At 43.6% G+C, this 14,092-nt stretch overlaps 1 protein-coding gene across 38 annotated transcripts in view; it reads right to left on the bottom strand.

The window, feature by feature from the left end:
- The window catches only part of Nrxn3 (neurexin 3), a 1,610,845-nt gene that overhangs the window by 532,520 nt on the left and 1,064,233 nt on the right, over positions 1-14,092 (bottom strand). For 3 of the 38 annotated variants that reach the window (XM_036206299.1, XM_036206300.1, XM_036206305.1), the window contains exon 1: positions 8,348-9,538. The exons of 31 other annotated variants lie outside the window; for them this stretch is intronic. In XM_036206299.1, coding sequence (XP_036062192.1) covers positions 8,348-8,591 — 244 coding nt within the window. In that variant the 5' untranslated portion in view covers positions 8,592-9,538. Of the gene's footprint in view, positions 1-8,347; positions 9,540-14,092 lie in introns of those variants that run through there. 4 more of the 38 variants (XM_036206298.1, XM_036206296.1, XM_036206301.1 and 1 more) reach the window with 3 other exon arrangements.

The raw sequence follows: 14,092 nt of genomic DNA, 5'->3' as shown, positions 1-14,092 counted from the left end.
ATCATTTCCATTAGTTTCTTGTGTAGCAAAAACCTCAATTTGCACCCAAAGCATGTAATTATATTCAAATCCAGAAAGACTGCCTCAGAAAGAGTTGGAATTCATAGTTTTGGGGAAAGTCAAGAGTACACACAGTGTTTTTAATTAGGGGGATGAGAAGAGTATCTCAAAACAATAAAAGTGAGGGTAAAGAAAATGTGGCTGTTTGGATTCCAGGGGTTCAATATGTACATAGGTGCTAAAGAGTTGGTAAATAAAGAAGTCAGAATGGGAACTGGGGACATGTCCTTTACCAGTAACTTGTCATGACTTCTAAATATGGAGCAGTGACAGGTACAGGAAAATGTTGCTACCTTCTTGCTCTCCAGTCAGCAAGACTCAGCCAGAGTAGGATGGTGTCTGCCAATACACAACACCTTGAGTTACACCACTTCCTCACACAAGGGCCGTTAAGTAGGCAAAACCTTCAAAACAGTCCTAAAAATCTACTTCTGAACACAAAGCTAGTCAACTCTTAGAAAGATTACAGGGTGGATTTATTTTCGCATAAGGCCAGGAAAGTTCAAAGCTGGCAGAAAGCATGGCTGTCGAACTTCATCTGGTTAAGGGGCAACTGCCAGACAGAAAGAGAAGTAGGAGACAAGGTTGCAATTACAGCCTTGAAGGACTGTGCATTTGACATTATCTATTGTAATTGGGAAGAAAGAAAGAGAGAGTGAACTTGAACTCATATTGTTTGGCCTCTCGCTATTTCTGACACTGGCGAGATAGTTGTGGCTGAACCCTTATTTTGTGCAGATGGAAAACTGAGCCCTTAGATCCCTAGAGTTCTATGAGAGTAGACTATGTACTTTTGAGGCAGTCTGTGACTTCCCCTCCCACTGCCTCTTTTATAAACTAGCATCCATCTTCCAGTGTAAGGAGTGGATAATGTGGCATCAACCACATCCTTGGGTTCAAATGGGCTCAGGCAAGCTGACACAGTCAAGTACTTATTATCAATTGCACACTCAGTTTCATATGTGTGTCAATTCACTGTTCAGAAGGCTTCAATAGCATGTGTGCTCTATTCCTGACAAAAGAGCTTGATGTGTGTTTCTTTCTGTTTCTTGAGATGATAGGCTATAGGAGGCAGCAGAAAGATCAAAAGCTCTGTGGTTAGAATCAGGTTTGAATCTTGGTGTTACTGCCCTATTACTTGGGCCAAGTCATTTAGCCTCTCTGGGACTCAATGTTTTCAATTATAAAATAATACCCAATAAATTAACTTCAAGGGCTTCTTTGGACTAAATGAACCTATCCACAGAAAACGACTGGAAGTATTTGATACACAGGAGGTATGCATGACACATGGGTATGATTCAAGCAAGTCTCTCTTAAAATGTGAACAAGTAGAAATAAATGCCTTGCTCTTTATAATCTCAGTTGCTCTGCCTCATGTCCTGATGTGGCTAAACACAGCAGCATGTTTTAAATACAACACAGAACTCCTTGCTTCGTACTAATGAGGTATGTTGATACAAAACCTTCATTTTTCCCATCCCAATATGACTATATTAAGTTGGACTTCAGGCTTTCTTTACAAAACTTTGATGTTTTCTTTTCAGTGTGCTTCTCTTTACACAGGGTACTTCTGGTGGGGGATGGGTAGGAAAACCCAGCTGATGGCTTTGGCAAAATTGTTGTGACAATTAAGAAAATAGGCCTATAGCACAATGGCATACCCGTGAGACTCAGACAGGACTAGGACACATCAGAATGTGTCTTAAAGATGCAGGAGTCTGAGAATCATTCAGTACTCATGTTCAACAGCACTGGCTGAAATTGCCTCACTCAAGGGATGTTTTTTCCAGCTACAGGACTGAAGCATAGAAGCAATGCATGGTACTAGGAAGACAGGAGAAGAAAAGATAAAAGGTCATGACACTCATGGAAAGGTTAGAAGTTCAAAAGTACAACCCTAAGCAGGCTTTGTTCCCAGAGTTGACCCTGCAGTATTCTTCCCATAAGAAATCTCTCTTGATACCCAGACTGCAAAGGTCCCAGCATACTGTGTTCCTACCTGTTCTATAACCCCTGGGCCCTGAAATTTAAAAATACAAAGGAAAGAAAAGAAGGCATTAAAATAAGTTTCCCCTTTCCATATCTGAAGACAGTTGATCTAAAAACAGAAGTTATTTCCTACTGTAAATTGAAGAGTTGCTTGTTTGTTTTTAGTTTATTTCCCAAGACTAAACCTAAGAATGTTCGAATTCTACAAGACTTCTTTAAAATTTTGGATTATCCAAAAATGGCCTTAGAATATTCCTCAGAGACCTCATCATTTTTATTGCCCAAGATCTCTGAGCTTCTAAATGTTCTGTCATAATTTGTTAACCCTGGCTGGAACTTACCAGACGTGGGTTTCTACCAAAAGAGAGATGTAAGTCACAGTCTGATTTCTGTCACGTGTTATTTTCCACTACTGTAAAAACAACAAAATACTCATGAAGGTATTCCCTTTCCCCCAAAGTAGTGTGCAAATATAGTGGTTCTTCAGAGGCAAGAAGTGTTGTTATAGGTGGAGAAGTAAGGAGAACTCATGGATACAGAGGCAAGAAGTGTTGTTATAGATGGAGAAGTAAGGAGAACTCATGAATACAATGTCTTCAACCTGCCTGCCAGCAAGCACTCAGCGAGGAAGCTCAGGTTCATGGGAGAAGGTGGCACTGACATTGAAGCATTTCTTATATGATGCATAGCCTGGATGCAGTCATGTGCACTATGTAATGCATAACTTAACTTCTGGGAAACTCTGTGCCTCTAACAGATAACAAAAACAAGGAGCATGCCCCTCAGTCAGGTAGCAAGGCTGAGACACAACACACTCAAGTCTGAAGCATGTGTCTGATTGATCTCACCCCCACCTAATACCCCACTATCATTTGAACTCTGTTAGTATTCACCACTGAGATCATCATTAGCACATGTTTTCATGTGTCTTTTAAAAAAAGCATCTGAAATGGGGAAAGAAGAACCAAGAAGAAGAGGAAGAAGAGAGGGGTAGGGAAAGGGTAGAAGAGAGGAAGGGGGAAGTGTAGAAGGAAGGATGGAAGGATGGAAGGAAGGAAGGAAGGAAGGAAGGAAGGAAGGAAGGAAGGAAGGAAATTATTTTCCAAAAGAATTGAACACCTTGCTTCAAATTAACAGCAACTTTACAATATACAATATGGTTTCTCAGTCATTTCATTGAAGCATCATCACTGATAAAATAGACAGGCTACAGCATTTAGATTTAGAAATAAGCTTTCATATAAAAGCCAACTGGAAAAATAATAAAATAATACTTTTTACATTTTAAAAGTGGGCATATTTTTCTGCTGCCAAAAGATAGTCATTTTTGTATAGTTAATCTGGTTTTCTTTATTTAAGGATGAAAAGTGAAGAGCTAGTGGCGCGCGTACACGCGCACGCGTGTGTGTGTGTGTGTGTGTGTGTGTGTGTGTGTGTGTGTGTGTGTGAAGGAGAGGTGTGAGCAGCTGTAGGTCTTAAGGAAGTCAGTGGGGCAGCAGTCTGAAGCTGTAGCTGAGAAGGGTAACAAGTCTGGGTGAGAAAGCCTCAGGGTGTGGATTAGACTGTGCCCAGAGCCTGTGTCTGCACTCAGACAGACTTAGTCCCATGTACATCACCAGCCTGACTCAGGCCCAGCAGCTCTGCTAAGAAGGCAAACAGGTTTAGTAAACCACTCTCTTTGTTTTCGCCATTTATGTAAATAGGATTTTTCTCCTGGAGGCACCATCTTAGGATTTGGTAAATTGCTGTCATTGTCACCCAGGGTTTTCTTGTTTATTCTGAGTTTAACAGATTCAGTGATTTCACTAAACAGTAGTACAGGGATAGTGATGACTAGCTCCCACCCTGGGTACCTTAAAATGACACTGTCTCCTCTAAATGTATATATGGAAACCCCACTCACCAGAGAGGACCTGTAAAGAGGCCATGAAAATGAAATGAAGCCATTAGGGTGGGCCTACTGTAGTCTATTGGGTCTTTAGGAGAAGGCAAAACCAGAAAACAAAATACACCAAGGATGATGCGCACAGAGAAAAGTAGAGAAGGTGAGATGGGGTCGTAGTGGGAAATGGCCATCTCTAAATCACAGAGAGAGCTCACAGAAACTAAGCCTGCTGGCATGCTGACCTTCAACTTTTTGCCTTCAGAATTGTCAAAATTAATTTTTGATTGTTTAAACAAACCAGTGCACAGTACTTTGTTATGGCAGCCATAGGAAACAAATATGGGATGGAAGAAAGTTCATGGGTTACCTTCAGAGAGTCATGTCTCTCCCTGGTTACCTAGGGTCCCAGAGAATAAAACTTTTTGAAATCTGACAAAGTCCATATTAAACTAGAACATGAAATATGGGACCTCTGTTAGATTCAAATTTTGATATAGAGAAATAAAGTTGTTACTAAAGAATTCTATGCATTAGCTGGTTGGTGAAGGGCTTTATTCTCATTCTTAAAGGTGATTGCTAGGAGTTTTTCACCTCCTCTGCCTGTGATAGACTAGCCCCCACCTCCACCCTACACAGAGGCAACAATATGAACAGTCCTGAAAAGATTTATACTATGATACTATAATCTTCCCCTAAAATCTTTCTAGAGCAGGCTAATCTCCAAACCCACCACTTACCAGTACATTTTAGAGAAGGAAAACAATGCACGCTGAGGGTAGAAGAGGAACCAATTTAATTAATTCATCACCAAGGCCAAAGACGGATACATCTTCCCATTTCATCTGTCAACCAACACTCTGAATTATTCAGTGTTCCTGATCTCAAGAAGGAAGGCAGAGAGAAAGTGGTTCGAAAGCACTATAAAGCAGTGGAGTGGACTCAGCTGATGAGATCAGAAACTTTAGTCCCTGAACAGAACTTGTCTCTTGCTAGACTCCCAGCCCCTGGGCCACCAGTGAGGCCAGTGCCACTTTGACTGAGATGGTTTGGAAAAGAACAAAACCTTATGGAGAAGAAAATTAGAAAAAAAAAAAAATGAACTTTACCCATTTACATGCTTTCTACCACTGAACTACAGAGTGTTTTGACAACTCTGTTGTTTAATTGTGGAAAGAGAATATATGATGGAAAAAGAAACATGGAGGGATATTCAGAGAAATATGAGAGTGAAAATGTGAATTTAGTAAGGACATTTAGATTTTATATGAAGTGGTTTGGCTTCCTGTCCGGCGCCCTACCTTCCTCCTGCCCTTTTTAATACACAGAAGCAGTTGTCTCCAACTGATCACAGATCAACATAGTTACTGAATCATGCCAAGCTGAATGCCACAATGTCTTATTAACTTATGTGTGTTTTGCAAATAGAACAAATCCTGGCCCATAGAAATTGGTCTCTGTCAACTGAGTGACTATTGGGTAGAAGATCACTTGAAAGTGCATGGGGAGCCTAAGGAGCACAGACTGGACATGGAGGAAAAGGATATTAGAATCCAGTTTTAAAAGTGGTTCATTCTATCTTGAAATCCTAACCTGAGACTATTTGGGGTACCCCAGTAGTCTTCTCTCCCTATTTCACAAATGATCTCAGCATCACTCAGGCTGCCCTGGAATACAGACTTCAGACAAATCTATAGCATAATCAATACTTTAAAGATTACCTCCAAGCAAGGGTAAGAGCATGGGTAAAAACTATCAGCGTTTGGAGGATTTCTGTTTTTCCCACCTGTCTTAGCGAGAATCCCATTACAGGGCAGGGTCATGGGGGAAAGGGATGGATGTTGATTAGCATGAGCCTTGAGGATTTGGGGCTTTTCAGGAAGTTAGGCAAAGCATGAAAAATAGTATTTTAAAAGATTTTTCTTGAGTCAAAGAAGGTTCTTGGATTCAAGACTCTAGTTTTATTTTTAGGCCAGCATGAAGTGGAAAAAGGGGAGCACTGTCCAAACTCTCTGTAACAACTACCCCATTGCTTGAGTCTGTGCCTCCTATGACCTGCACCTAAGACATATTTTTGAAACAATTGCTAACCAAATCTTGGTCATGAGCTAGAAGAAAGCCAGCGTATTTCAAATAAGAATGAGGTGTGTATCTCTTGAAAGCTCTGGGTAGTCCTTTGGTCTTTTTAGTAAGAGATGCTATAGGTCACAGCTGAGTTGCAGGAAGGGAGCCAAGGTTGGGACTTCTTGGTAATTGCTACTTCCCTTGATTTCAAGCTCAAAAACATTAATTGGATATGGAAGCCACCTGCTTAGTATCAATATATTCACTCTCCAAGCCCCAAATCAGTGGAATTGAACTTACTGAGAGAGGACACCCAAGAGTTGAATTCATAAACTCTCTTATCTTAACCATGGCAGACCCTGGGGTTTGGTGCATCCTCCTGCTCTGCTGAATATGAGAGACTTGTGAGTGGTCTCTGGCCATTTCTTTATTCTCTTCTTGTCCATCAACCTGAATCTTATCAGTTGCCGGGTAATGAGAAATCAGAATGAAAACCAGTCAAAAGAGGTTAGAAGAAACTGAAGCGCTACTCTTTGCATAGATGAGGTAGAGAAAATAAAATTCAACCTGTACAAGAATTGACCCTTTTGGAAAGGAGAGAGGGGGTGAAGATGATCGAGAAAGTGGGGGTGGAAATTAGAAATCCTTCAAGTACTCTGTTCTGCAAATTCCATCACTTATTCGTAGCTGCTTTTAACTATTTACATCTTGAACAACTATAACTATATATATCAAGACCTCGCTCGCCTCTAACCTCTAACTAATGCATCATCTTCATCTCCCTGGTGATCATTTACACTAATTAGCAAAATTTAGCTAATTATTGCTTAGCGTTTCTGTGTTTAATTATGGCTATTAGTAATAGTCTGTCTGGCTTCCCTCATCTCAACCCCCACCCTAGTCTGTCTCTTTCTTAGGAGATAAGTTTCCGTTTTAATAAAATTGCCTTTGTGTGTGTGTGTGTGTGTGTGTGTGTGTGTGTGTGTGTGTGTATTGCTCTTGTCTATGTTTTTGTGGTTTTGTTTGTTCTGTCTTGTTTTAGAGAAAGTCTAAAACAGACCCCCACATTAGTCACAGGTTAGAAGCAAGCATTTGAGCATTCTCTCCATCTGAGCAGCCCCCTCTACCAAACCCTACACACTCCAAGCTATTTGACAACGCCACCACATGTGATTTGAAAAGAGAGAAGGAACCAGCATGTGCTGGCATTCTCTCAACATGTTTCCACTTAAAACGACAGACAGTTTGGAGCAGGAGCTCTGTCTAGGAGGCGGTGGAAAGAATTACTTTTCTAATGGGGTCTGCATGCCTCAAAATACAAGCCTTGACAGGGCCCCTAGAGAGGTTCATAGCACAGCTCAGTGGAGGGCTGCTCATGCATTCTCTCCACCTTTCCCGTTCCCCTCATCATTGGAGGGGAGTGCATAGTAAACACTTCTTGGAACAATTTACTACAGCGAGCTCCTCCTGCCTTAGCTTCAGACATCAGCCTTTTAGAGCGAGCCTGTTCAGAGCTGAGTGTATTTTTATGAACCACAGGTCTCTTCTTTCAATAACTATGATGCAAAGAGGGTTGTTTGAAGCAAAATATATCATGCATGGCTTGTGTGAACCAGCCCATTCATATTGATGTTAACTGAAAGATCATCTGCATAAATGATGAATCAAAGTTGCTATAATACACAGGGTAAATTTAAAACGGCCTTAGTCTCTTCTGGTGAGCAATATTAGATATGCTGTTTAGGGGATAACTACCCTCCCACAAACACACAGAAAAAATATAAAGCTGCCCTAAATGAATAACAACAGCCATTGGTTATTGACTTATATTTTCTGCCGTCTTTAACTCCGTTGTTCTCCCCAGACCTTTACCACACGGGTAACTTTATAGACGTCCTGTCAACTCCAGGCTCTCGCCCCTAAAACACCTCCTGTCTGCTATTTCTTCACAACTAGTCCCCCAAAACAAGACCAGAGAAGGGAAGCGTGAGCGCAAGGTGAATGAATGACTTTTCAATGTGCAGCATCATTGGGACTTGTCTGACTGAGTTGCCTGCCACCAAGGGGTGGGAGAAGTAGAAGGTGGCAAAGGGTGGAGAGTGTGCCCGCAGTGCCAGGAACAAGGGTGCCAAGGGGTGGAGAACCTTTTATTGGGGAGTGGGTTTCTGAGAGCAAACAGCATTTGCCGGAAGGACAAAGTGACAGGTTTTTACCCTTATGCACATTCGAGCCTTCTCATCGTTTCAAATTGAATTTTCCTGCTGTCCCCACCCTTGACCCTACCTGAAAGACGACTGGGTTAAAGATTTGCAATGCCCCGGTAAAAGATAAAAGAGCAGAGAGACCCACCGTGCCCTCCTCGAAGGGAAACAGGGGAGCGATAGATAGAAATAGGCACAGAGTGGTGCTTGCTGCCGTGGAAATGATGCTCGTGCTGAGAGTGAGATCCCGGAGAGGAGGAAGAAGAGGAGGAGGCTACATTAGAAGAACTCCACACAGAGCTGACGATACATCCCCAAAAGAGGGACCAGATCCCAAGCGTCCAGGCCGGCCGGCGAGGAGGGCTCCGTCTTGTGTGGATTCTCAGGTGCATGGTCAACGCACTGGACCACTCCAGATGGGCAGTTTAAATTCCAGCCAGTGAGCAATAACGAAGTTCATGATGCCCGGGGGCCCATCATAGCAGGAAGAAGAGTTGTCCAATTTGGGGATGGGGGAAGCAATAAGAGCTTGTGGGGCAATGATGGATCTGTTTAAAAAAGAAAGAAAGAAACTACAAAAAGAAGCTGAAGATTTTTAAAAAAGATAAGGCAAAGCCTTTTTTTTTTTTCTCCCTGGAGGAGGAATTTAGGATTCAAGAGACCCAGATACAGCAAACCTCCTGAGGAGCCCGGGCTTGTCACACATTTCAGGGAAGGACCTGGGAGGCTTCTTCCTGTTCTCTAGGTACCTCAAGTCCGATGTTTTAACTGCATACTCAGGAAAGCCACGCGGGGAAAGGTGGAAACCAAGGGGGAAAAAGACAAAGCAGGAAAAACCCAAGTAGGTTCACGCTAGTTTATCCCAACATCCGAGGAGTTTGGACATTCTTTTTTCCTTTCTTGTTGTGACTTCCGAGCGATGCAATGCAGAACTGCCAGGCAAAGGGGGGCTGTAGGCGGGAGAGTTCTCTCGTTCACTCCCTGGAGTCTCCGTGGAAGGGCTCCGAGGCTGTTAACCCTGGGTGTCCTGAATGAGCGCCATGGCGCAGCCGCTTGAGTCCTGGGTTCCCAGTGGGTTGAAAAAGCAGCCAGCAGCAGCAGTAGCCAGAGAAAGAGATCAAGAAGGGCCAGAGGAAAAGAAACAGCACTGAGCTAGCCACACAAACCAACGTGACAGGAGATGGAGAGGAGCAAAGTGGGCTCAATCAGGGAGAGCTCCATAGGAGGTGGCCTGCAGGCAGCGAAGGTGGCCAGGAGGTGCGGCAGCGCCCGCGAAGTGCGCGCTACTGGGGAGGCACAGGTGAAGTGAAGCAAGGAGTTGGGGAGCCAAATTCACAAATGGGCAAGTCGTATGCAAATAGCGCACTCGGGAGAGCAAATCAGTGCTGCCCGTGTGCTCTGCCGAGGGACTGGCTGGCTCAGGAGGAGGGAGAGGTGGAGCCGCCCGGAATCCTGGCCCTCCCCATTCAAGTGTACGCTGGCTAGCTAGCTGCTTGCTCCTTTCGCACCCGCTCGCTAGCACGAGCCGGTGCTCTCTTGCCTCACTCTCTCTCCCTCGCTCCCACCCAGCTTTGTGTGCACGCTGGAGACACACAGGCATCCGCTGCTCGGGTTGCCTTGATCTCCCTTCTTGCTCCTCTCCCAGGGTTCTTAAAACCAAACTCGGCGATCAAGGTGTTGCGAAGATTTTGGAAGGAAGATCCAGGCCACATCACAACCCAAATATCCCCAAACCAAAATAAACCCGAAGTCTGCAGGCACACTGGATTGCCTGAGGTTGGCGCCCAGCTTTTCTTGCTGTGCCTGGGGCAGGCACTCTCTCCAGCGCACGTCTCTGCTGAGACGGAACAGGAGAGCCAGGACACCACCGCTGGGTCAATGGATAGGTGATAGAATCTGTGTTATGGCTCTCAGAAGTAAAGGTGGAGGGGTGGGTAGCCCAGGGACTCTACAGGGTGAGGGGTTTGGTGGCTGCCCGTCTGCCCTCCGCGGTGGCTTCCACCCACCTTTAACAGAACACTCTTGGAATTCAGGACCCAGAGGGTAGCGTTCTTCAAGTCAAAAGACAGTAAAGCAAGCTCGCAAAGGAAGGAGTGGCCGGCCTGTCGGGACTTGTTCAGAAGGTGCTGTTTCAGGCAGGTGGATTCTCCCTGGCGTTGGGCATCAGAAACTACTAGCTAAGTCTTCTGGGTAGCACATGCATGTGAGCAGAGGTGGGGAGCGGTGGTGGCAGGGGGTAAGAAGGGAGGGGTTTGGAAAGGGGAAGTACAGGAGTGGATGGGGTGTGCAGTTCCTGTCACAGGCCATCTGTGACTCCAGAAGGGGCTGGCCCCAAGCCCTTTCAGGAAACAATGACACTATCTCTCCACTATTTCCACTACCTCCACTGAGCGGGAGCACATGGACACTGCAAGAGCACCTTCCCAGGCAGGTCCTTTCTGTCTGAGCTTTGCTAGCTCAGATAGTCACTAGCTAGGTAGTGACTCTGCCCTGAACATGCACCTTGATTCTGAGGGAGGTAGGGACACACACACACACACACACACACACACACACACACACACACAATGTTTTTTTCTTTATTTAAAACAAAGATGCTTAACATATAGCACCTGTAATACATTTATGTTTATTTATGCTCATTCAAACTCCCTAATGAGTATGAAGAACAGAAATTAAGAATGCTTTTCATCCTTGGGACATCCCAGGGAGTTATGGAGGAAGTAGCTTCCAATAGATGATGATATCCAACCCTCAGGCTCCAACACCAACAGATTTTGTGCTAATTACTTGAAATTCTGGTTTAAAAAAAAAAAAATCAAGGTCTCCTAAAGATCCGTCTGCCCATGCCCACAGTTACCCTGAGCTCACAGCTCCAGGGTGAGCCCAGGAAATGGCCTGCTGACAAGGTATTCTCTTGCTTTGGGTAGAAGCATCCAAACACAACGTATTAATCAGCACCTTGTACTTAGGAATACTACAGCAAAGGTGGGTATGGAATAGGGGGTGCTCAAATCTCCTCTGTAAAGTGTGGCTGGTGCCTCCCTCCTCAGGAGGTCAGGAGTTTTAAATGAGAAAATATACAGTACCTCTGGCATAGGACTTGATTTAGTTCTCCCAAAGGATTCCTGTTGCACTTTGAACTTGCTCTAACTCTGTCCCAAGGCCTTAAAAGGACCTAGATGACCAGGCTTCTGATGTATATGCCAGCTCCATCAACTAGATGTCCCCGACTTCCTTCCCTCTACTCCCTGAGACCTTCTTTATACTGGTTGAATGTAGATATTTACCAATCCAAGCCTGTTAGGGCTTTACTGGGCCTTCTTATGGGGGAGGTTTTCCCCACCATTATCAGGTGCGTTTGCCAATGTCATTTCTTTGAAGGGTCTTTCTGCCTCTCACCTAAGATTAGACACTGCCACCCCTGGTGGCCATTCTACTCTGTGGCCCTGATTTGTTTCCTTTGCAGCATTGTGGGATTACAAGAGTTGCTCCATCTGTTCATGGTCTGTATGCTTAAAAGAAAAATGGTAAGCTTTCTGACAGAAGAGACTTTGCCCTGCTCTCTGACTACAGAACTCTTGTCCTGCTCTCCACTGCATCCTCTGCATGTGGCATATGGGTAGCAAGTAGCAGGATCTCAGTAAATGTTTGCTGAATAAATGAACCCAGTGAGCCAATTGCCAACCAAGTCTTAGAATCTGTTAGCTCTCATACTAGAAGTTTCACCGACCCATTTATTTGACTTTAGTGACATTGATTTCCCAGAGACAAGTCTTCTGGAGTTGATATGCAGAATATTTATCCATCTCACCATCTCCTTCTTTTGCAAGTTGGCACTGGATACTGAAGACTGTTTTGACTTCATCCCAAGGAAAGCAAGGGAAGCCTGGATGGACATTCCAATTAATTCTCTGCCAGGCTATAAAGGGAAAATAAACCCTTGATGCAGAATGGAATCTGCAAACACTGCCGGTGTGTTACAGCTGGAACTATTCATTCTCTGTCTCATTCTTATAACTTATTTATTTACTACTCACAAAATGTCAGAAGAAGCAGTTGTGGGTTCCAGGGAAGGAGATTGCATTTATGGTATTGTTGAGTGGGAAGAAGGCTAATCAGATAAGAAATCCAAGGATGCTTTCTGTTGCTTCTTCTACTCCAAAGAGCTAAGCCACAGTCATTCTGATAAACCACATATCCCTCTCCAATTTAATACACTATTAATTTTTCCACATGCCTCCCATCCCTCCCTCTAGTCAACACACACTTGTGTATATGTCTTTTCTACCTCCCATTCTTTTTGGTCTATTGCAATTTATATTAGGCTGACATACACTGATAATTTTATCTCTGGCGATAGGTTGGTATGTTCTAAATACCATCCTACAGCTAGAATTGTGGGGAAAAAACTCATCACTGACCAACACAGGTGCTCCTTCTTCCTACTGCATTTTTCCCCTAGTGGGCTCCTTTATTTGCGACCTCAGGCACATCAAGAGGGAGAAGGGAGTCCACGTTTAAGATAGAACAAGAGAAAAACTGAAGATTTTATGCTCACCTCAGATTTGATGCTGCATAATTTCATAGGAATAATCCATTTTAGCTTCCTATGAATATCCCCCTCATGAAACCCAGATGGACCTCTGTAGGATCTTGCATTTCTGAATGGAATGTGGTGTGTAAACCCCTATTGTAGCTGGATCTACAGAGGCAATAGCTGAGTTTCTCGAGGACATTAAACTCCAGAGTTTGCCATCATAGACTTCCTTTCTCGGCTCTTTTCATTTCCTTTTTCTTCTCTGATTATGGGTCAATCCAGATGAAAGGGAAGAAAATCTTTCCTCTTAATGCTTTACCTTGTTCTGTTCCTTACTTCAGCTTACAAGCAGTATAAGGAGTCGGTTGGCTCTAAAATAAGCTCCCTAGTTGTATTTAAATGTGTCAGGCGTCAGATACCTGGCGTGAAGTTACCTTGTCCATCATCTCTTGTGGTGCATTTTATCTCTGCACATGCCTCTTCTTACTTGGATAGACGCTGACGAGCCACTTCGCTGTCAGCAGGAAATGCCTGTCAAGTTCGCCACTGCCGGCACACCTAATGTGATCTCAGACTCTGAAAGTCCAGGAAGCCTGGGCACAGCCTGTTTCTGTGAGACCCAAGCCATTAGGTGAAGACCCACTTTTTCCAAAAATAAACAGTAGGAATCCTTGCTTGCAGTCTCTACACAGCTCCAACAGGCAGTGCAGGAGGAGAAAGCACAAACAGCACCCTCCCCTCTCTAAACTCTCATAATGTATAGTGAAATAAACGTCCCAAAGAAATGCAGGCGACTGTTAACATGGCTATAAATATATCTGAGGATTCTTCTACTGACACCATAAAGCAGTTGAACATTGTTTTATTGTATGTCAGGAGATTTATTTATAGCCACATAATTCATTCTTCCATTCATTTATTTAAGAAAGCCATCCAGAGGGGGGAAAAAAGCTAATTTTGAGTATGTTTCTCTTTGAGGAGTATAAAAGAGAAAGCTTTTTCTTTTAACTATCATTCCTACATGAATTTTACTTAAATGAAAAGGATAGTAGCTCTTTGTATAAATGTGTAGCTCAGAGGATGCTTAGACTGCTCTGGTATTTTTTACCTATTATTATTGAGAATATACCTTTTATTGTTGAGAATTTGATACATGAATATGTTTTGTCTATGGCCATACCACTCTGAGCATGCCTGATCTCCTCTGCTTGTTTCTTTAAGGCATCCTCCTTATAAACATCATCATTTCCTTGTCCTCCTTGTGGCTGCAGGAGGAATACCAGGGTTTTAAATGTTGAGCAAAACCTCTTTTACTTTTTCCAAATCATTTGAGTTTGATCAATGGGGTTGGGA

The sequence above is a fragment of the Onychomys torridus genome, chromosome 14, assembly GCF_903995425.1.
Source record: "Onychomys torridus chromosome 14, mOncTor1.1, whole genome shotgun sequence".
NCBI classification, from domain to species: domain Eukaryota; kingdom Metazoa; phylum Chordata; class Mammalia; order Rodentia; family Cricetidae; genus Onychomys; species Onychomys torridus.
This window is presented reverse-complemented; position numbering and strand designations above follow the sequence as displayed.